The sequence below is a fragment of the Scyliorhinus canicula genome, chromosome 2 (assembly GCF_902713615.1).
Source record: "Scyliorhinus canicula chromosome 2, sScyCan1.1, whole genome shotgun sequence".
NCBI classification, from domain to species: Eukaryota; Metazoa; Chordata; class Chondrichthyes; order Carcharhiniformes; family Scyliorhinidae; genus Scyliorhinus; species Scyliorhinus canicula.
In genome coordinates, this window is record NC_052147.1 from 28,611,243 (window position 1) to 28,635,640 (window position 24,398).

The window sequence follows — 24,398 nt, forward strand, 5'->3', positions numbered from 1 at the left end:
GGCGACAGCCCGAGTGGGGACTCAAGGAAGCGGAGGCTGGCCTAAAAAGGGTGATGGCTAGTCGGCAAGGGGGGGGGGGGGGGTTTGAAAGCCCCCCCCCCCATCCAGGCTGATCAGATGGAACGTGAGAGGACTAAATGGGCCGGTCAAGAGGGCTCGCGTGTTTGCGCATTTGAGGGGAAGTGAAGGTGGACGTGACAATGCTACAAGAGGCACACCTAAAGGTTACAGACCAGACGGGATTGAGGAAGGGGTGGGTTAGCCAAGCAATCCACTCAGAACTGGACTCAAAGACCAGGGAGTTAGCGATCTTGATCAGCAAACGAGTGGCATTCGAGGCAGGGAGAATCGTGTCAGACAAGGGGGGTAAGTACATAATGGTGAGTGGGAAGCTGGAGGGGGTCCGGGTGGTACTTGTGAACATATATGCCCCGAATTGGGATGACATGGAATTTATGAGGTGGGTGTTAGGTAAGATCCCAGACTTAGAGTCACATAACCTGATCATGTGAGGGGACTTCAACAGTCATTGATCCGGAATTGGACCGGTCAAAATCCAGGACAGGGAGGAGGCCTGCTGCGGCAAAGGAATTGAAGGGTTTTATGGAACAGATGGGGAAGTAGACCCATGGAGGTTTTCACGGCTAAGGGCGAAGGAGTTTTCCTTCTTTTCACATGTCCACAAGGTATACTCTCGCATCGACTTTTTTGTTCTGAGCAGGGTGCTAATACCGAAGGTGGTGGATACTGAGTACTCGGCAATTGCAGTGTCGGATCATGCCCCACACTGGGTGGATCTATGGGTTAGTGTGGAGAGAGGCTAACGCCCGCTGTGGAGACTGGATGTGAGGTTGCTAGCGGATGAAGCGATTTGTGGGTGGGTTAACAAGTTCATCCAGAACTACCTGGAAACAAGTGATACGGGGGAGGTCTCTGCAGCGACGGTCTGGGAAGCTTTGAAGGCAGTAATCAGAGGGGAATTAATCTTGATACGAGAAAAGGTGGAACGGGCTGAGAGGGATAGATGAGTGGAGGAGATTCTCCAGGTGGACAGGAGATACTCGGAGGCCCCGGACACCGGGCTACTGAGGGAGCGGCGGAGGTTACAGGTGGTGTTTGGGCTGTTGACCACAGGGAAAGCAGTGGAACAGTTGAGGAAGGCGGGGGGGGGGGGATCTATGAGTACGGGGAAAAGGCAAGCAGAATGTTGGCGCACTATCTCAGGAAAAGAGAGGCGGCCAGGGAGATAGGTAAAGTAAAGAGTAAAGGCGGGAATACTGTCTTGGACCCAGCGGGGGTGAACGAGGTGTTTAAAGACTTTTACTGCAAATTTTATGAGTCAGAACCCCCGGCTGGGGTGGAGGGGGTGAGGTAATTTCTGGATCAGCGAATGAATACTTTACTGCTCAAAGTAGTATTGGCTGACCAGAATTCTCAGGGCTCATGTGGAACCCTCCTGGACATTTGGATTGCTTCACATTCAAGACAGCTGTATTAAAAGTAAACAGTTAGGGAGCGATTCTCCGGCCTCGTGGCGCTCTCGCTTGAATGAAACAATGGCGGTCAATAGCTAGAGAGGCCGAAAACGAGAACCGCGCCAGGCAGCAGTTTGCAATGCAACCGGCCCGCTCCCGTAGGCGAAATTGGGATCACGCCGTAGCGTGGCGAGAAGCCAATTATCACCACTTAAGCCCTATTTCCATACAATTTACAGGAGTCACCCCATATCCAACGGCCTCCCCACATTCATCGGCCTCCCCAGCAAGTGAATACACTGGCGCCGATTAATACTCCTTTTTAAAAACGTGAACCTGGCGGAAGAGCTTCTGTGGGGAGCCGAGGAGCTGAGTATCAATCTTTGCTCACAAGCAGAGAGCTCCGGGGGCACTGAGCTTCCTGCTCCAGTGCTCGGCGGCAGGTGGGGGACGCTCAGCTAGGGGTGGGGGACCCTCTTCACGGGTAGGCTGGCATGAGGGGGTGGCAACTGCACGCGGCACTACCATGCTGACCCCTGGATCGTGTATACCCGTTCCGGGGCAACCCTTGTCCCTGGCCATCTGCTCCATCGACCTCCCATAACCCCCATCGACTGCTGAGGCCTCTGGCCATGTGGCTGAAGAGAATTCCTAATAGAGAATTGGCAATCATAGTTAAGTGGGCACTTCGCACAACCCAAGTGGATTCTCGTGAATAGGCGTGCCATGTAGCATGTGGGAGTCATTGCCCAGCATCCCAATCAGACCATGATGCCTGGACACTGTGCTTGAACACGGCGGGAGGCAACACCACACTCTGCCGCTAACATTTGAACACTCAGGGGATGGGACACAGCTCCATGGACATGTCCACAGCTGGAGGGTGGGTGAGTACCACGGGGAGTGTGTGTGGGGGGATGCCTGGAAAAATGGGCCATATTTGGAGGCTGGCCCGCATTGTGGAAGAAAGTGACGGAGGCATCATACTAATTATGCACAAGGGTGTTTATTGTCTGTAACAATTCTCCACTCTGTTGATGGTGTCAGCCCCCCTCACTCCCTACTTAAACACCCCCTCGCCCAGTGCCCTCCGTGATCCTCAAGGTGTTTTGCCTTCTTAGCTCTACTGCTGCATCTAGGTGTGTCCTCAGGAGGCAGAGGTGGAGGTAGCCAGCTGCTTGCCACGTCCCGTGGCCTTTGATGCCCGTGGCGGCCGTCCTCTGGGGCCGGAGGGTCCCGGCTCACTTGTCAGCGCCACATGTACACTTGCCGTGCCGCCCTGTTCTGGATGCTGGCTGCGAGATACAACCTCATCGGAGGGGTGGTACTTAGGGGAGGTGATGTCCTCCATCACGGCTCCATGGGACGGGTTACGGCTTGGCATTCAGCACCCCCTCCTCCCGCTCGGTGCCCATAGGGCCCTGGGGTTCAACATTGGACGGGGGTGGGGGCAGCTGGTTTGAGCCCCGGCTGCCCCATCATCATCTGACTCTGTCAACCCTGCTGGCTCCACAATGTCTGCACCATCGTGTTGACGCCCTCGGCGATGCTCCTCAGTCACTAGGCCATGCTCTGCAGCATCTCGGCAATGCCAACCTGCGACCGGGCCATGCTCTGCAGCATCTCGGCAATGCCAACCTGCGACCGGGCCATGCTCTGCAGCGCCGCGGCAATGCCAACCTGCGACCGGGCCATGCTCTGCAGCATCTCGGCAATGCCAACCTGCGACCGGGCCATGCTCTGCAGCGCCTCGGCAATGCCAACCTGCGACCGGGCCATGCTCTGCAGCGCCTCGGCAATGCCAACCTGCGACCGGGGCACGCGAGCGCCTCGGCCATTCTCATCTGAGAGTGGGACATGTCCCGTAGAACCTCATCAAGGTCAGCCTGGTACTGGCTGACATCCCACAGCGAGATGGACATTCTGCTGCGGCCCTCAGCCATGGACGTTATCGACTGTGCGACTCCTTCGACACCTCCACTAATGGTGCCGACGTCATGCACCAGGCTCTCTGCTGCGGTCGCCACTCTGGCAATGTTGGCCTTGGTGCCACGCATTGCCGGCGACATCTCCTGCGCCTGTAGCCTCTGGGACTCCTCCAATCGGCTATGGACCTGCAGGAGTGTCGCTGAGATCTCCCCCTGAATGTCCCCGCCACACCCTAACGTCTCCATCAGTTCGGGGAAAACCTCTTCTACAGGCTGAGCATCAGGCTGGGACCCAGCTGGGTCCTGGGATCCGACAGACCTCCGACTGCTACCTCGCCTGGGGTCCCTGCCTCCACCTGATGTGCATCAGCAGCTGTGTGGTGCTCACCAGATTGTGCCCCAGAAGCCTGACCGCTAACATTTCCCACCGAGGTGCGTGTATCTGCGCTGGTGGAGGGTGGGGAGGACAGCTGTGACCCCTCGATCATGTCTTCCTTGGAGCTCCCCTCCGAGGTGTTCTCCTGGGAGACTGGATGGGGTGAGCCGGCATTGTCGGCTGCGGACCTGAGGGAGAATGGACATGTGGTCAGTAGGAAGGATGGGTCAGTCAGTAAGGCAAAAACAATTCATGTTTGACAGGTCCTCCGGGTGGAGCCCGGTGGTTCCTCACCTCTGTGGCGTCTGTCAGCCTCCGTGTTGGGGACCGCTCTGTCCTCTGTCACCTCCAGGGACCGCTCCTCGGTGGGGATTCTTGTGTCCGACACTCCACCGCCAGCCTGGGCCCTCTCCTGACTGTTGTGGGAGAGCTTTTACTGAGGCATAGAGAGTGCATCGTTAGCCACATGCGTGGTTCACAATGGTGGGAAGGGGTGTGTGAAGGAAGGGCTGGGAGGGGTCGAAGGGAGGGGGGGGGGTGGAGGGAGGGTTGGGGGGGGGGTGGTTGAAGAGAGAGAGGGGGAATGGAGGGAGCCTGGTCAGATCTGCATCCCTGAATCCTGGGGCCGGCCCCCGGGCGGTGTTATTGTGAGCTGGCTGGGGTTGGCTGAGCAAGTGCTGCTTAAGTGCTACTCGGCCTTGTTAGGGGGGGGGGGGGGGGGGGGGTGGCAGATGAGCGTGGTCCCGGCGAATCGGCTGGTGAGCCTTTATTTGCAGCGAGAAGTCCGTGGGGCCTCGTTAAGTGGCCCAATTAAGGTTGAGTAACATTCCGATCTTGCTGGGCCGAGCGCCGGGAAGCTCATGGCTGTTCCCGCTCGCTACCACATTTAGAAATCATTCTGGAATATCCCAGCCTTAGTTTGTGGTCGGATGAGTAATCTTGACCAAGTTCTCAAAAAGCAAAGCCTGAGAGTGACTGCGAAATGCCAATAGTGATTTCATGAGAAATCTATTTTCAAGTGGTTTATTCTTAACGCATCCAAGTATTTTTCCTCTGGAATTTGTCTCTAAATGCCCTTAGGACACCAGTTGTCATCTAATGCACACAGACTTCGAGTGATGATGAAAGGAAAAACCACTTGCTCGTGAGCAAAAGACTGTGCTCATAGATTCGACTTTTCATTTTTACGGAGTCAGTACACCAGAAATTCAATCTTGGTTTGCCTTGTAAGGAATTTTGTTTCACACAAAACAATGCTCAGTACAGAGAAGGGAATGCCAGCCAGAATACAACAATCAGAAATCATCTGTTGGAGCTCCCTCCAGCCCTTCTCCTGGGTCCTACTGATGACATGAACAGCATAAACTAACACCTCCAGTTGGGTGGGCTGCCCGTGCAAGTGATGGGAGTCCTGACCGTAAAGAACCATATTGACAAATTTGTGCCGTGGGTGCAGTAGATGCTCAGAATGCTTCAGCTCCTGCAGCCACCAATCAAAGCAGCGTTTTCTTTTTCTTTTTAGGAAAGTACTCCCTCTGCTTTATAGAATGTCTCTGTGGCACTTGCAGTTGCGTTTTTTTAAATATTCATTGATGGGATGTGGGCATCACTCGTTAGGCCAGCATTTATTGCCAATCCCTAATTGCCCTTCAGAAGGAGGTGGTGGGCTACCTTCTTGAACCGCTGCAGTCCCTGAGGTGCACCCACAGTGCTGTTAGGGAGGGGTTCCAAGATTTTGACCCAGTGACAGTGAAGGAACGCCGATATATTTCCAAGTCGCCTTGGTGAGTGACGTGGAGGGGAACCTCCAGGCGGTGGGGTTCCCAGGTATCTGACTCTCTCGTCCTTCTAGATCGTAGTGGTCTTTTGTTTGGAAGGTGCTGACTGAGAAACTTTTGATGAGTTACTGCAGTTCACCTTGTAGATGGTACACACGGCTGACACTGTTCGTCGGTGGTGAAGGGATTGAATGTTTGTGGAAGGGGGAGAAATCAAGAGGAGCTGCTTTGTCCTGGATGGTGTTGAGTGTTGTTGGAGCTGCACTCATCCAGGCAAGTGGAGAATATTCCATTACACTCCTGACATGTAGCTGGTGGACAGACTTTGGAGGGTCAGGAGGTGAGTTACTCCCCGTTGGATTCCTAGCCTTTGACCTGTTCTGGTAGCCACAATATTAATGTGGCTAGTCCAGTTCAGTTTTTGATCAATGATAATCCCCAGGATGTTGATTGTGGGGGATTCAGCAATGGCAATGCCATTGAATGTCAAGGCGTGATGGTTAGATCCAATCTTGTAGGAGATTGTAATTGCCTGGCACTTGTGTGGCGTGAATATAACTTGTCAGTTGTCAGCCCAAGCCTGAATATTGTCCAAGTTTTGCTGCATTTGGACATGGACTACTTAATTATCTGAGGAGTCGCGAATGGTGCTGAACATTGTGCAGTCATCTATGAACATCCCCACTTCTGACCTTCTAATACAAGGGAGGTCATTGATGAAGCAGCTGAAGATGTTTGGGCCTGGGACACTACTCTGAAGAACTCCTGCAGTGATATCCTGGAGCTGAGATAATTGACCTCCAACCACCACAACCATCTTCCTTTGTACCAGGTATGCCTCCAACCTGTGGAGAGTTTTCCCCCTGATTCTCATTGACTCCAGTTTAGCTAGGGCTCCTTGATGCCATACTCCGTCAAATGCTGCCTTGATGTCGTGGAGCCACTCTCACCTGACCTCTGGCATTCCACTCTTTGTCTATGTTTGAACCAAGGCTGTAATGCGGTCAGGTGCTGAGTGACCCTGGCGGAACCCAAACTGAGCTTTCATGAACAGGTTATTGCTGAGTAAGTGCTGCTTGATAGCACTGTTGAGATCCCTTCCATAACTTTGCTGATGATAGAGAGTAGACTGATCAGGCAGTAATTGGCTGGGTTGGATTTGTCCTGGTTCTTGTGTGCAGAACACACCTGGAAAATGTTTCATATTGGCAAGTAGAAAGTGGTACAGTAGCTTTGTGTCATCCAACACTGTGCCAACAGGAATGCTATGAACAGGAATTTCTGATATCCCCCCCCATGTCACTTTATCATTGGCAGCCATTCAGTACTTATTCAGAACCCAAAGATTTCTGAGCGCTGTCTGATTATCTCAGTATGGCCAGTAAATCTATTCTATTGCTGGGTAGTTGTCGAGCTCACCCTCATGAATCTGAGTTAGTGAACGGCAACATTTTTCCCTATTTCCAGGCTGCCAGTGTTGCCTCAGTGACTCAACCTGTAATATTCAGGTGTTCGGGGACTGTGTAAGGGCTAGTGTGGAACAGGGGAAACAGTACAGTATGATGGGAGTAACCGAGTGTAGTTCAGTCCGGCAGAAGTTGGTCTGAAGATAGCAGCACCTAGTCAGCGCTGTCTGTAGTTACGTGTTATTAATAAAAAGTTGCTATTCAACAATACAAGCCTCTAGACATCTTCACTTCATGAGACAACATACAACCTTGCAACACAACCTATCGTCCACAGTCATCCAGCATGTGAAATGTTATTACAAATGGGATTTAATGAGAAAGTTAAGCAATTATGAAGGCACTATACAGAACATAGAACATAGAACAGTACAGCACAGAACAGGCCCTTCGGCCCTCAATGTTGTGCCGAACAATGATCACCCTACTTAAACCCACGTAACCCGTATACCCATAACCCAACAATCCCCCCATTAACCTTACACTACGGGCAATTTAGCATGGCCAATCCACCTAACCCGCACATCTTTGGACTGTGGGAGGAAACCGGAGCACCCGGAGGAAACCCACGCACACACGGGGAGGACGTGCAGACTCCACACAGACAGTGACCCAGCCGGGAATCGAACCTTTGCATCTTTGCACTTTGCATCTTTGCATCTTTTATGCAATAAACAGATTGGATTTTAATTGCGGCCTGTGCAAAGTGAAACATTAAGGTGGGCTTGGTGAAAATTGTTGACCTGTGTCAGTTTGCAGAAAATTCTTCTGATGAATGAGATTTTAAATTTTAGACCAAATTATTGAAATTCCTTCTACACACCCAATCAACAAACCTCATGAAATTGAGTCGGAGGAATGGGTTGAAGCTGACGAGGAGGCTGAAGTGACACGTACTGTTAGTGATGCAGAAATAACGAAGAGTGCTGCGAATCCTCAAAAGCCCGAGGACATTGAAAAAGACTCTGGAGAAGATTTCAGCGAAGAGGAGAAAACAACTCGGGTTAATGCTGCTTCAGCTTTTGATACATTGCTGAAAGGCGAACATGCTACTCTCCACAAGAGGTTATGCAATTGCACATTCTGCAATCCATTTTCATGTCGATAAATGACACTTGAGTATAAAGGATGCTGTACTCTCCTTGATTGGTACCTGTACATTAAATTATTCGAGTGTTTTAAAGTGCTGTATGTTAATTCTTTGAAAAGTTATGCTACAAGTATTGCTATTCCATGATAACTCCCCAAAATTGACAATTTTGCTTAGCCAGCACCATCATTCTCGGAGCATGCCGGATAACTATTTTATCGTGTAAGGTTTCTGGAAATAATTGACAGGTGACAAAAACTGAATTAATTGCAATCTTTCCCTCTTTTATTGTGTGGAAATAAAGAAGATGTGATTTTACTGAATATCGAGTTAAAAGGAAAACCCCAGGAAACCTGTGGAGATCATGGTATGCGATTAATCCACATTTGTTCATTGTGTCACAAATGGCACATTTTAAGTTACCTGGTGTTTTAAATGAAAAAGACTCTAGAGAAGATTTCAGCGAAGAGGAGAAAATAACTTGGGTTAATGCTGCTTCAGCTTTTGATACATTGCTGTAAGGCGAACATGCTACTCTCCAGTGCAACCAGTGCCACGCGTGCTGTTCATTGGCTGCACGCCTCAGTAGACCGAGTAGACATAGAATTGAAATGGAATCCCTACAGTGCAGAAGGAGGTCATTCGGCCCATTTGTCTGCACCGACCCTCCGAAAGCGCACTCTACCTAGGCCCACCTAAACTGCATATCTTTGGAATGCGGGAGGAAACTAGATTACCCAGAGGAAACCACGCAGACATTGGGAGAACATGTAACCTCCACATAGACAGTCACCCAAGGCCAGAATCGAACACGGGTCCCTGGCGCTGCAAGGCAGCAGTGCTAATTACTGTGCCACCATGCCTACCCAGTATCACGGGTGCCGAGCACTGCTTAAAAGTTGTAGCTTTAAAAGGAAGGTCCAGTGTGGCTTCAATAAATGGTAAGAATCTTTTGTCTACTGAATCTGAAGAATAGCTGAAGATGCGAGAGAGCAATTTTTAAGCAACCTTCAAAATGCACATGTTGCACAAATGGGCAGGGGGAATAATCCAGTAAGTAACTCTTTTAAGCGCTGCACGATACTTGTAAATGACTCTGGTTTTGGTCCATCATTGTGTTCAGCCGTGCAAGATTAAGACAGGGTGTTGGCTGTATTGGGGAGTTGGGAAATGACAGCAGTGGATGCACACTGATTCGTATCATCACCTTGCTGCTCTGGACGTTGCCTGTGGCAGTGAATAGTGCACACAGAGATCCCTTTGCCAAAATGGCATTGCTTACACTTCCTGTTGGATGTGTGTGTGTCAATCTGTCTGACTCTTGGCCGTCCATTGACAACCGTAGTCCAATTTAGCTGTCATTGATTTTTAGTTAGGCACCTAAGATGATGAATAATGGTGGTGGCATAGTAATCAGCATTATTTCATACTGTATTCCTATACCTATTGAAGTGATAACTGTACACTGCATTGCGTGTCATCGGACAGTTTTAAGAGCCTGCAGGCGGCAATAGGAATTTAGTTTCTTAAATTACGCCTTGGGACACATATTCGAAAGCTGAATTAGTTTGCCTGACTTTCATCTGTTGTTTTACCTCAGGAGTCAACGTGTTTAAAATTCTCTATAACTGTAACAAAACTGAAACCAATCCCAAATATTTCTGCCCGGTTGCTGTGACTATCACAGTTTGCCTGTCAGTAAATTGTCCTTTTTTTTTCCACTTTTATTTTCAAAACGCTAATTCAAGGTTTGTATTTGATTACTTATTCCAAAGTACATGATTAAATGAGCTGAAGAAAATTTCACATTTCAGCTGCTACGTTGATTGCGGTCGCATTATATTGGTTTGTGTATTGGGCTAAAGCAAGCATCGTCGTGATTATCAATGGCATGAAACCAATTGACGTTCCAAAATTGCAATTCCCTGTAATGTTATTTTAACCATGTTTAGTTTTCTGGGGAAATTGACACCCAGAAGGTTGCAAAGACATCAAAATTCTCTATACGAGGTGTCAGATATCTTTGTCTGATATTTTTAAAAGAGTTACAAAAATGTCTCAGACAAGGTAAACGCATGAAAGCTTTACCATTTGTTTTAATCTGTTGCCTTGTATACCAATCATCATTTTTACAAGATTGAATATGCTTTCCGACAGATTCATCCTCTGGCAAAACTCCCAGATTTCAATTTGCAATCTGATCGTAGTGTTTATACTTTCAATTCTCAACCCCTTTTTAAGGCTTCTGATACTTTCTAGCTTGTGTCCTTCATTTCGTCCTGTCACAGCTGGTTTCATCTTGTGAGCAACTTTTCCTACGAATGATCTTTAAGGGCAGCACGGTAGCACAGTGGTTAGCACAATTGCTTCACAGCTCCAGGGTCCCAGGTTCGATTCCCGGCTTGGGTCACTGTCTGTGCGGAGTTTGGACGTTCTCCCCGTGTGTGCGTGGGTTTCCTCTGGGTGCTCCGGTTTCCCCCCCACAGTCCAACGATGTGCAGTTTATGTGGATTGGTCATGCTAAATTGCCCTTAGTGTTGGGTGTGGTTACTGGGTTATGGGGATAGGGTGGAGGTGTGGGCTTGGGTAGGGTGCTCTTTCCAAGGGCTGGTGCAGACTTGATGGGGCGAATGGCCTCTTTCTGCACTGTAAATTCTATCTATACGATCGTTAGCCCATAACTCCCCTTTTTAATTGTCTGCTAACTATTTGAAACATTTTCACTTACCTTGATAGGATGGCAAAGTGGATTGCTTTTAAAGAAACCTACCAGTTTTTATTTCCGCCAGATCAGTGGCACACAGTGTTAGAAAAATCAACTAGCCGCTTCAAGGATAACAACTGGCAGATTTTTTTAAACACCTAATTAAGCAATACATGGCACTCACTCACTCTGTCATTGGAGTGGAAATACAGACAGAGATGCGGTGCATGTGTACCAGGGGACATCTGTTGCTTCATGCTTGCACCATGTTGTTTATAAAGGAACTAGCCTGACATTTCTTTAAAAACTTCAGATCATCACAGATCTAATGACGTTGAGGTAGTTTTGAAAAATGACACCGCTTCATGTGAATTACTTTAGGTTTTAATTTTGCCATGGATCTATCTAGGTAACCTGTTTGATGTACTGTAGGCACGTTTTTACACACATATGCTTGTTATGCTGCATCGGAGAACACAAATTCAACTATACAGATGAAGGGTTTCCCTCGCCCAGCGCTGCAGGAATTAATGGGTTATTGCCCTCGATAAAATAAGATTTGGATTAAAACCACTACGATACAGATTCTGGCCAGTGACTGGACCATTGAATCAATAATGAGAACGATCATCCCTCTTAAGTATCAGAAACATTGGCTTCAGTAAATAGGTGGAGATCGGACCCTTCTGCTCCGGTCTCATTTTGAGGTTGTTGCAAGATATGCAGGATATTGGGGCTTGCTGTTTCTGGGAATTGTGAGGTGTGAGGAATCAGACTAGTTAACTTTTAAAATTTACTCATTTATATTTTTAACCTTAATAGGTTTAAAATAATTTAAATGCTTTTTGGGGAAAATCAGAGGCTGAAAGGCTTCTTCTAATTTGTCCCTTCTTTATGATTTTAGTAATGCTCTAATTTATTTCCTGAGCAATTTTACTTCCGTGATAAAATTCCTAGAATTTATATTTTAGCAGCTTAATCGTTTTGTTCATCTTGGTTTGATGCGCTGACCAGTGGTGTTCAGAAAAGATCAGGGACTGCTAATGGTATCAGTGCAATCTCTTAGATATGGAATGAGCATATTAATGCTGGAAGCCAGAAGCGTGCATCCGGCACACGTACACTGATTGTACCTCGAAGAAACTACCGTAACATTTTGAAGCATCAGGTTGCTGGAGACTTAGGGCAAATTCTCCTATTTTGAGAATATGGGTTGAATTTAGTGGGCCCAGATGCAAATCCCAGTGATATGCCATCAATGAACACACGACGAGTGGTAAACATAACTGAGGCTTTAATACACTAAACAGAAAACCTCCTGACCTCAGATCCCGAACTGGATCAGAGGTGGAGACCACCACCTTTATACCGACCTGAGGGGAGGCGGGGCCATCGGCAGTGGTTTACCATCTTACACATAATACAGTGGCCATTTACCACAATACACGTATTATACATTACAGTGGTTTACCGCACCCAACATGGCCACAAAATATCGCAAGAGGTCAGAAACAGGATTTGTGCCAGTGAGATGTCCAACCGCGATGTTCCCAGGCCATCCCTGATGACCATATCATGTTCACGCCCGGAAGGGTGCGAATCTGATTTGCACCAATTTGTATGCACTAAAATGTACTTTGCAAGGTTAAAGTCGGATTTCCAGACCTCATTGATTCTTCCCACCCAACATGATGTGGTGTCAAGCGGGCGGGAATTACTACTGATTTTTAAAAATGGGAACCAGGTGCCATAACCTCCAAAAGAGGGGAAGGAGGTGAGCACCCATCGCCACCTTGTACAGGGGGTCGAAGGGGACAGAGGTCGGTGCACAGCTCCAGAGGGGTAGTGTTAAAGGTAGGGGTGGCGGGCTCAGTTGGATCCATCGACAGGAAGGGCTACCGTTTCCTCAGCATCCAACTGATCTGTTGGCCAGAAGAGCTCAACATATGCCATACATGCAACAAAAAGATTCCTCCAGGTGTGCATTGGCTTTCCTGGCAGCTGTTATGACACCTTCATTCTCTGCTACTTCAAGCTGCCTCAGATCTTCATCTCCTAAAGTGCATGGATATATTCTAAGTGTACAGTACAGGAAACCCAACTCCAATTAAGGACACACCTCTGGGAGTGAAGATGCATAATTATGCAGTACTGATTTATTGTGATGTTTTGTAACTCGCTCAATCTGTTTCAAAATTCCTGTGTGGTTACTTTGAAATGGAAAAAGTTTGATTACTTGAACTGTGCGAAGCATACAGCAATTTGTGACTGAATCACTTAAGGAAAAATGTTAGGTTAAGACTCTTATCCTGGCGTCTAAAATTATTATTGTACTAAAGTGAACTGTTACGTGTAAATTAATAACAATTGACACTATAACAGGCATTGTCGTATGTATAGAAAATATATTGTCACGCTTGAGGTTAATCTGTTTTTGATTTTTTTTTAAAAAGTGAATGTTGATGACATTGAGAAGATTGTGCTGGAGGAGAAATTTTACTTTTAATTCAGTGCGCTGCAACAGTTCTATATTTTTTAATTTTTGCATGTTAATTCTTATTAACATCTTAATCTTTATTGAGCACTAGAATTCCTGCCAGACAGTTCCCTCAATCATGTAATTTGCATTTAAACATTACTTGTAATTGAAAATCTTCTGTTTAGTGTTTCAATGAAATCATTTGCCATTTAAAATAATTAAACAGGCTAATGACTACATTAAAATAATTAAGAAAAGAAGAACCATGCAAACATATTAGCATAAAAATATATCATAAACATTACAAAAAATAATGCACAGACATTTCAATCAAAAGAGAAAGTTCAGTTTACAAAAGAGCCTATTTAAAATAAAATCGATTAACCTGCTTCATAGCTGTACTGCGCAGCAATGTCTTTCAAAGTGTGGTAAAGTGGCACTAATATAAAAAGGCTACAGAGCCTGCAGTAACCAAGCTGTTATTGGCCATCTTGGGAAATTGTAAATTAATTGCTTTCAAACGCTATGAATTCAAAGAGACGTGATACTATTGTTCTTATCTTCCATCAGCCCAGTTGGGTCACTCTTTAGTACATGTGCATGAACTCACACATACCAAAAAAACTGCAATATGTTTTTTCTTTTTTTTTATACAGCTGTTAAACCAACAGATTATCCTCCATTAAAACCCTGGTGGACGGACATGGTCATTTTAATCGCAGTGGGATGTGCCACGCTTGTTTTCCTGGTGATAGCTGTAATTATCTGCTACAAAGCAATAAAGAGGTAAACGTTTCCTGTTCTTTTGGGCCAATTTGGCTGATGTGAGTGTTGTATTGATTCATTGTGGTATTTATTTTTATGATTTTTGTCTTCCTTATTGTTTCACTGGTCAGTTTGCATAAAAATCAACCAAAACGTCGCCTTTTATAAATGGTAATAACTTATAACTTAGATCTGATGTACCTGCATTTTGCAGTTACCATATCATAGGCTGCTTATTATGAAGTGTGAGGAGAATGTGACGGAATAGGGGTTTAGTGGGTAAAGTTTTAAAAATGTTCCAAATTCTCAGTTCATAAACTAGAAGAGCAAAGTTGGAAAGTTTATGAACACAAATTGAACCACAAAATTGAACAACAGCTATCTTTAATTCCCTGTGCACTGCTTTTCATTTTGTATATTACACAAAAATATGTGTTGTTCAGTTATTCAGTGGCCCTGATGGCTATGTCTTGGTTAGAGATAGAGTGGATGTTTATTCGAAAAGTCTCACTGTAACCAATAACTTGAAGTCCTGTGTTCAAGCCCAATGACAATGAAACTTTGCAAAGTGTCCCATTAGGGTTATAACTGCAGCTGATTTATGACTGGCAGCATCATGGGACAAGTACTGCAGACTAACCACACTGTCAGATTCCAACTTCCAAAATTGCTCTGCACTGTTTTTTTTTGGGTTAAACCCATTTAAAATAAATGAATTAACAATCACTGGAATAACAAAGAATTATGTGTACCTCACTGCACAATTTTGAAGGTTATAAAGGAGAAAAATAATTGCATAGCCAGGGATGGTGGGTATGTGGGCATGACTATGTCATATGACTTTGACTAGTCTGCGGGGAAGCTTTCCCAAGTTTGGCATACGCCATCTGATGTTAGTCAGGAGGGCGTTGTGTGGTCGACAGGGCAGAGTGTGCCATTATCGATTATGGTGCCCAAGTCGATGCCAGGAGGTCTATCAGGTTTTATTTCTTTTTGACTTTTCTGAAGGGGTTCGGTACAGCTGAATGACTCGCTAGACCATTTTCAGAGGACAGCTAAAAGTCAACCACATTGCTGCAAGCCTGGCGTTACATGTGGCCCAGGCACGGTAAGGACGGCAGATTTCCTTCCTTGAAGGACATCAGTGAACTAGATGGGTTTTGGCACAATCGATGAGAGGATCATGGCACCATTGTCGAAACTAGCTATCCAGATTTATTAATTTAATTAGATTTAAATTCCACCTACTTCTATGGTGGGATTCGAACCCACGTCCCCATAACATTAAGATAAAAGCAAATTACTGCGGATGCTGGATACTGCTTCCAACGCAATCTACTCTACATTGGAGACAATAAACACAGACCGGGTGACCACTTTTAGGAACACCGTTGGTCTGTCGGCAAGCAGGACCCAGCCCTCCCTGTCGCTTGCACGTCACTGTCCTACTCTCAGTCCACATGTCTGTCCTCTCTGCCTGCTGCAATGTCAGTGAGGTCTGGCACAAACAGGAGGAACAGCACCTCATCTTCCAGTTAGGCACATTACAGCCTTCCAAACTTAGCATTGAGTTCAACAATGTCCGACTCTGAACTCTCTCCACCTTCATCCCATTTTTATTTCTATCAATTTATTTTCATTTCTTCCATCAATCAGTTTTTCCCTTACCATTGTTCCCTCCACCCCACTTAGGCCATTTGTTCTCTGTTCCAGGTTGTCCTTTGACACACTGCTTACTATTGTTCTGCCATCTGATCTCATAATGTACCACTATCAGCACCCTTCTTGGCCATTATCTCCACCATTTACATTCTCTTTGTTTTTCTGTCCATGACAACTTTGTCAATCTCCGCCTATCGCTGGACGTCTACCCAGCCCCACTGCTCCACCACAACCACAATAAATCTGATCCTGTTTCCATTTCTCTCCAGCTTTGACAAAGGGTCATCCAGACTCAAAACGTTAGCTCCCTTCTCTCTCCAAAGATGCTGTCAGGCCTGCTGGGATTGTCCAGTACTTTCTGTTTTTGTTTCCCAAAGCATTAGCCTGGGCCTCTAGATTACTGCTACAGTAACATTAGCATTATTACACCGCTGTCTTCAAATTAGATGCAGCATTTCCTACGTTTCGACAGTGACTACACATTAAAAAGTACTTTGTCCTGACATTGTGAAGCTGCCACATGATTACAATTTTTTCTTTTTTCATGTGTAGATGTGACTGTGTCAGACTAGTTCTTCATTGTAAATCTCACAAAATTGCAAAAAGAAATGGAATTGAATCCATATTTCAGCACATTTTGTCTATTTTGATTGACAAAATAGTGATGCACATTTAGTAAGACAGACCAAGTTTATTTTCCAGAGCTGTCACATATGGGTTGCCATTTAGCATCTTAACTGCAGTTAAGCTTACTTGTCCATCATTTAACCAGCGTAAAGACTGAGGGTGGGATTCCCTGACACACCCGCGCATGCACGGACTCTCGCCGGCCGGCGGAGTCCCTTCATCCCCGGCTGACGTGGCGCCAAAGGCCTTCCATGCCGGCCGGCGGGGCGCAAAGCACTCCGGCGCCGGCCTAGCCCCTGAAGGTGAGGACGATTCCGGACCATTGGGGCAGGCTGACGCCGGAGTGGTTCACGCCACTGCGTCCCGTCAGGACCCCCCTGCCCCGCCGGATACGGGAGAATCCCGCCCTGAATGTCTGAACTCATAACAGAAACTATGATTAATTGGTAATAATCCATTCCACTGTGTCCCGTCATGGAATAGAGAGTAGGGATTTGAATTTCTGCTGTGTAGTTCATTAGTGGTTATTGATTACTGGTTATTTTACATTTGGTCTGCACTTCTGCCAACTTCGTAACCTGCTATTTTGACAACAGATGTGAGATTGAGATGATCAGTTTGTGTGTTTGACAGTTTCCAATTGGCGTTAATGTCACTTCTGTCATTCATTTTTCTCAAGGATGAAATGCACCAGACATTCTCACCACAGCATAGCTATTTACCTGGGGAATACTAACATTCAGTTTGGACTGTGTCACTTTTGCCCTTCTCATTTAATTAAAATCATTTAGTTCTGTTAATGGCACAATAATTAGTGAAATGAACCTTGACAGGAGGTTGATAGATTGTTAATTTGTGCTTCTGTACATTTATATCGAACACTTGTGCAGGATGCTGCTACAAGGGGCTTATCTTTAAAAGAGTGTGTTTCCGACAGTAAGTCTCTTGGCTACAAGGTGTAAGTTGGCGACCATATCTCCTGTACATCCAGTCTCCTGCTTACTCCTGACAGACGCTCCACCTTGGAGCTTAGCGGTAACAAACGGAAGGGTTCTGATCACAGTTGGAAACAAATGCTCAAATCTCTTTTGTTGTCACTCAAGCGGAGCCGTTAATATTACATTGAGTTTGCTACTTCTGAGGTATATCCTCATTGGCAAGTGGAACAACTGCACAACTCCATCTCCGCAAGCTGTGCTAGAGTATCTAATAAATCTTTATGCTCTACCATAGTGGGATTCTGACATGTGACAGTTGTCGAGTCCACATAGGTTGAGGATGTCTTTCCATGAGAGAATGCTTTTCCCCCTTAAGTGGTAAACTAAGCCCTCCTTTGACTAATGGATAAAATTGCCGCTTAGTGCAGTAATGAGCTTTCAGATTCACTTCCATACCTGCCCTGCGTTAAGTGGTCTCAGCTGTGGGTAGCAGCAGCGGTGTTGCAAATCACCTCGGATTCCTTTGACCAAGGACGAGAAAAATCAGCGAGAAGTTCCATACGTGATCTTTACCCATTGGTCCTTGAAGGAGAGTGCATGTGTGGCCCTTAAACAAGAGGAGGATCTGGCGGCCACGCACAATATAAGCTCTGATAGCACGTAGGGAAACTAATAGAGGGCACTTAGCCTGTGACGCTTCCTGCTGGTACCTGAGGAAAAGTTAGAATATTCAGATGAAATTTGAGAGGAAAGGTTGCTGCTTTTCACTTTTTGCTATCTATTAGTGACATCAGGATTTAGTACAAGTACAGACTAACATGGCAATCCTCCAGTTGTGGTCTGTTAAGCGCAGGACAGGCTGGACCATGGACACCTCATCACACCAACTTTAAGTTAACAAGAACTTTAGAACTCATTCAGGTAAAGATGCAGAAATTGTTGATAAAAAGGTTCAAAGTGATCAAATACATTCAACTTCCCCCTAATTTAAAAACATACATACACACACACACGCAAAACATCCCCCCCCCCCCCCCCAACCTGGTCCGCTGAAGATATGCAAATGGTGTCTATTGTATGTGCGTTCCAGAACGCATTGATGCTGCTGTCGAGGTGCTGGAGCATTGCGATTTGCCGTCAAATTGACGCCTGCCACGATTTCGGCATCGGAACCGATTCTCCGCCCAATCGCCATTCCCGATTTCGATGTCGGATAATGGAGAATCCCGCCCAGTATCACTGATTAACCATATGCTTGCTTGCAGCAGGAAGGTCACTTCCGACAGTTGGTATTGGGGTTTCTCACTGGAGCAGTCGCACTGTAATCATGGCTCGATTATTCTCTTTTCTCTTGGAGGTAGTGGTGCTGATTTTGGAATCCCCCTTTTAAAAACTTTCAGTTTGCAGCAATGAGACCTTTTGGTTGGTTGGTTGGTTTTCAAACCACAAACAGCTTAACTTTGAGGGATATGTCAGAAGAGGATGAGGGATAGTGGGGTGATAAGGCTGTTGCCCTTTTTTAAAAAAAGATTTGTATTCAACTTTTTCAATTTTATGCCTAGCATAAACAATAACAGGTAACAACAGAGTCCCCCAGTATCCTTCCACCCCTTCCTAGAAAACCAAACTGAACTTGCCCCACCAACAACTAATGGTGACCAGCTCTTTAAAGTACAAAATATACGGCTGCCATCTTCGGTAAAATCCCTCAATTGCTCCCCTCACGGTGTACTTAATGGCCTGGATTCTCTGCCGGCGTGATTCTCCGTTTTGCCGGCACCCGGGGGTTTCCCCGACGGCGTGGGGCTGCCCCACGATGGGAAACCCCATTGACTGGCCGGCGTAAATCCCGCCGGCCGGTCGGGGGAGAGATGTGGCGCGGCAGGGCGGAGAAGCCCGGCCAATTTCTTGAGATATAAAAACTCCATAAGATCCCCCAGCCATACTGAGGCACCGAGTGGAGAAGCTGACCTCCAACCCATCGACACCCACCTTCTAGCAATCAGCGAGGCGAAGGCCAAAACATCAGCCCCCGCCCCAGTCTGCAGCTGTGGCAGGACTGATACCCCAAACATGGCCCCGAGGGGGACAAGGCTTCTGTTCAATTTGTAGGATCGCCGACCTGGTGCCAAAGATGGAGCCTCTGAACCCCACGAGCATAGGTCACGACCAGAACGTATGTACATGGTTAACTGGGCCCTTCCAACAGACTCACACTCATCCTCCACACCCGCAAATAACCTGTTTATCCATGATTTGGTCAAATGGGCCCTGTGCACGACCTTCAACTGTATCAGCCCTAACTTTGCACATGATGAAGTTGCGTTCACCCTTGGCAGAATCTCACACCACACCCCCTCCTCCAGCTCGAACCCCAACACCTCCTCCCACTTGGCCGTAACCCCCTCCAAGGATACTGCCTCCTTCGCTATAAGCCTCCCAAAAATCCCAGAGGTTCTCCCCACCTCCATCTCCGCCAATAGGAAATCCTCTCCAGTAATGAGGGAAATGGCACCACCGGGAAAGTTGGAAAGGTTTTCTTTGCGAAGTCACACACCTGTAAATATCTAAATGTATCCACCCGTGAAAGTCCAAATTTCTCCGCCAACTCCTCAAAGCTTGCAAACCGGCCCTCCAACAACAAATCCTTCATCACCGCAACCCCCATTCTCCTCTGATCCTTGGAACCGAGCGTCCAGCCTCGCCAGCTGAAACATATAATGGGCGCGATTCTCCGCTGCCCACGACGGGTCGGAGAATAGCGGGAGGGCCTTCCCGACAATTTTCACGGCCTCCCGCTATTCTGCCCCCCCTCCGACCGCCCCCCCGACACGAATCGCTGCTCGCCATTTTTTACGGCGAACAGCGATTCTCCGCAGGCCGATGGGCCAAATACCGCGGAGTTTACGGCCGTTTTCACGGCCGCGATCACACCTGCTTTCAGCGTTCGTGAAAATGGCCGCAAAGTGCCCGTCCCGGACAACCATGGCACCGATTGGCACGGCCACACCACGGCCGTGCCAAGGGTGGCATGGGCCTGCGATCGGTGGGCACCGATCACGGGCAGCGGGTCCGATACCCGCGCACTATTTGTTCTTCCGCCGTCCCGCAGGATCAGTCCGTGGGGCGGCTGAGGGGCATGACGGCCCGCGCATGCGCGCGTTTGACGCGTCTGCGTGATGACGTCATCCGCGCATGCGTGGGTTGCAGCCGTCCAAACCGCGCATGCGTGGCTGCGTCATCGTGCGTGTCAGCCGCCGTGACTCTTGGCGGGTGGAGTTAGCGACGTTCGCTAACTCAGCGTCGCCGTGATTCCCCCGGCCCCGATACTAGCCCCACTCGGAGCTCCGAGGCTGGCGTGAAACACGGCCAGTTTCACGCCAGCCTTCACGGCACGCCGGATTTGCAGAATCGTGCCCATGCGCACAGACCGGTACCAACTTCGATACCGCCCCCAATTTGAAGTGCGACCAAAACTGTCTCCCTATCTTCAGTGTGGAGGTCACCACAGGATTCCCTGCAAAAAATGTAGCAAAGCTACCACCAAGGCCCTAATCCCAGCCCCCTACACGAACCCGACTCCATCTACACCCATACAGCCTCAGGATACCCACACCCATCCCAGCACCTTCTCAACCTTTGCCACCCAGTAATAATATATCAGACTTGGCAACGCCAAGCTCCCCCTACTGCTGTTCCCTCTGAAGTACCGTACTCCAAATCCTAGCCAATTTTCCCGCCCAAATGAATGTCATAATCAATCTCTCCCCTCCCCTAATAAAGGATTTTGGCAAAAAAAACCCGACAAGCACCAAAATAAAAACAGAAAACGGGGCAGGACATTCATTTTCACCGACTGAATTCTGCCAGCCAAGGATAGAGGGAGGCTGTCCCACCTCTGCAAGTCCACTTTAATCCTGCTCAGCAGACTCGAAAAATTCAATTTCCAAAGCCGAGCTCAATCCTAGGCTACCTCAACCCCCAAGTATCTAAAATAGGACCCCATAAGAATGGCCCCTCCCCCCAACTGGGAAACACTCACTTTTCTCCCAATTCAACTGATACCCTTAACAAAGTCCAAATCGCTTCAGCAGAGCCATGATATCTCTCATTGTGGGGATCAGATCTACTGCATATAAAAGAAGATCATCAGCGTACAAGGACACGGTGTTCAACAACCCCCCCCCCCCCCCCCCCCTACTATCCATCTCCACTTCTCCGAGGCCTCAGGACGATGGCCAACATCTCAATTTCCAACACGTACAAGAGGGAGGACATGGGGCACATCTGCCTTGTTCCCATGTGCAACTAAAAATATCCCGAGCTCACGTTGTTTGTACTAACACTAGCTTAGGTGCGTTATATAATAACCAAACCCACGCCGGCACTATCCCAAACCGTTCCAACACTGAAAACAAGTATCCCCATTCTACCCTATTGATGTACCATCAATTGGACGCGAGACACGATGAAGATCCAAACTGTGGCTTTAACCAGCTAGTTGTTAGCCTGGTGGTCGACTACAGAGAAAGGCCGACCGCTGGGAACCCTGGGTACTTATACCCCGCCTCGGTTGCGGTGTCTACTTGCCTCTCGACCAATTGGTGATTAGTCATATGACTAGTCCCAGCCAATCAGACGAGAGGCACATGACCAGCCAGAGCCAATGGGAAACCAATGCTCTGCACCAATGGCAGTGCTCCCACCTATATCACCACACCTATCAAAGGTCTTCTTAGCATCCAAAGCCACTTGTGCTACCGTGCTGCCCCCAAAGTCCTCAGAACATCTCCACACCAGCAGTGGCACCAATCGATCACCAATTTTTTTTCTAAAACTCCACCGGGAATACATCCAGCACCAGCGCTTTACCCGCCTGCATTTGCTCAGTTGCTGTTCTGACCTACCAGAGGCCCCTTCATCCCTTCCCGATCCTCCACCCTGGGACACTCCAAACGATCCAAAATATTCAACTTATCCGACTCCAGCGGCTCTAACCTACACAGATTCCTATTGGATGCCTTAAATACCCGATTAACTTATCCGGCGCTGACACTAGCCTACCACCCGAGTCCCGAACCTGTACAATCTCCTGGGAGGCCGCCTGCTGTCTCAGCTGACCAGCCAAAAGCCGACTAACCTTCTCTTCATACTCGTGCATTACCCACCTCGAGCGCTGCAACTGCTGCACCTCCTTATCAGTGGATAGTTGTTAAATTGCACCTTCAACTTCTTTCTACTGGGCAGAAGCTCTGGCATCGGGTCACTTGAATATCTGCCAGACGCCTCCAGGATCTCGTCCATCAACCGTTGCCGTTCCTCTCTCATCCCCCTCTCCTTCCGCGCCTTGTACAAAATTACCTCCTCTCGCACCACCTCCTTCAGGGCCTCCCACAGAACCAAGAGCGACACCCAATTCCTGTTGAACCCCACATATTCATCAATCGCCCTTGCCATCTTCACACAAAACCCCAAATCCGCTAACATCCCCACATCAAATCTCCATGCCTGCCACTGGGCCGGCCCCATCTCCAAAACCACATCCACCAGGTGCAGAGCATGGTCTGCAATGAATATCGTGGAATATTCCGCATTCCTCACCCCGGCAGCAGAGATCTCCCCATCACAAAAAAGCCTATGCACAAATATGTATTGTGCACCAGAGAGAAAAGGAGAATTCCCTGCCCCGGGCGTGCAAAAAACCGTCATGGATCCGCTCCGCCCATCTCCTTCATGAACGCTACGAGTTCTTTCACTGTCCCTGAAGGGGCCAGTGACTTTGGCTTAGACCGATCCAACATCGGGCTCAAAATACAGTTCAAATCCCCCCCCCCCCAAAAAAACAACTGGTGCGTATCCATATTCGGTATTGCAGCCAGTATTCTGTTCATAAACTCCACGTCATTCCAATTTAGGGTATATTGACTCACCAACCTTACTGACCTACCCTCCAATGTGGCTGTTGCCCCTTCTATCCGTGTGATAGTCTCTCTGACTGTTGGTTCAAATCCAGTATATTTCATCCATATATGTCAAACTGATGACATTATAACATAATATTCTATATTCATAACAGTTCCCTTATCACCTGTTGGAACCCAGTCTAGCAGCTATGTCCTTCAGAGACTGGTCGACTAGAACTCAGTATTAGTGCTACCAAGCCACTCTTGGTGATGGACATCGCAGTCCCTCACCCAGGGTGCATTCTGTGCCCTTGCCACCTTCAGTGATACATCCAAGTACACGGAGGGGTGCTGATTCATCACCTGAGGCTGGTCAGGGCGATGGCAGTAGGTGGGTAATCAGCAGCAGTTTTCCTTTCCATGTTTCACCTGATGCCATGAGACTTCATGTGGTCCAGAGTCAATGTTGAGGACTCACGGGGCAATGCTCTCCCAACTGTATACTACTGTGCTGTCCCCTCTGGTGGATCTACCCTCCCGGTGGGACAGGATATGCTCAGGAAGGGTGATGGTGGTGTCTGTAAGGTATATTTCAGTGAATATGTCCGGCTTTAGTTTGACTAGTCTGTGGGGCAGCTCTCCCAATTTTGGCAAATACTGATAGATGTTGGTCAGGAGGGCTTTCAGGGTCAACAAGTCTGGGTTTGCTGTTTTCATTTCTGTTGCCTAGGTAGATGCTATTGGTTTCATTCCTTTTTAACTTTGTAGAGATTTGATACACCTGCGTGGCTCTCCAGGCCATTTTAGAGTCAACCACATCGATGTGGGTCGTAAGTCACATGTAGGCCAGACCAGGTAAGGACAGTAGATAAAGGGCATTAACGAACCAGATGGTTGTTCTTTTACGACAATCAACAGTGGGTTCAGGATCACAATTTCTGAGACTAGGGCTTAATTCCAGATTTATTAATTACATTTAAATTCCAGCAGCTGCCATGGTGGGATTTGAACCTGGGCCTCTGGATTGTTAGCCTAGCATACCTTCCCATGGCAGCTTGATGACATCACTGGACCTTGTCGAATCCCCATTGAAGAACAGTGCAGTCCACTGCATGGTGAGAGATTGAAAGTTCTCACCACAAATATTATTAGAACTTTACCTCATGTCCAAGGGCTTTAATTCCGGGTCCCACTTCCAATCCAGTCA

General features: G+C 47.6%; 1 protein-coding gene across 6 annotated transcripts in view; it reads left to right on the plus strand.

The window, feature by feature from the left end:
• The window catches only part of prima1 (proline rich membrane anchor 1), a 189,321-nt gene that overhangs the window by 45,331 nt on the left and 119,592 nt on the right, over positions 1-24,398 (plus strand). For all 6 annotated transcript variants that reach the window (XM_038775011.1, XM_038775004.1, XM_038775020.1 and 3 more), the window contains one exon: positions 13,953-14,082. In XM_038775011.1, coding sequence (XP_038630939.1) covers positions 13,953-14,082 — 130 coding nt within the window. The remainder of the gene's footprint in view (positions 1-13,952; positions 14,083-24,398) is intronic.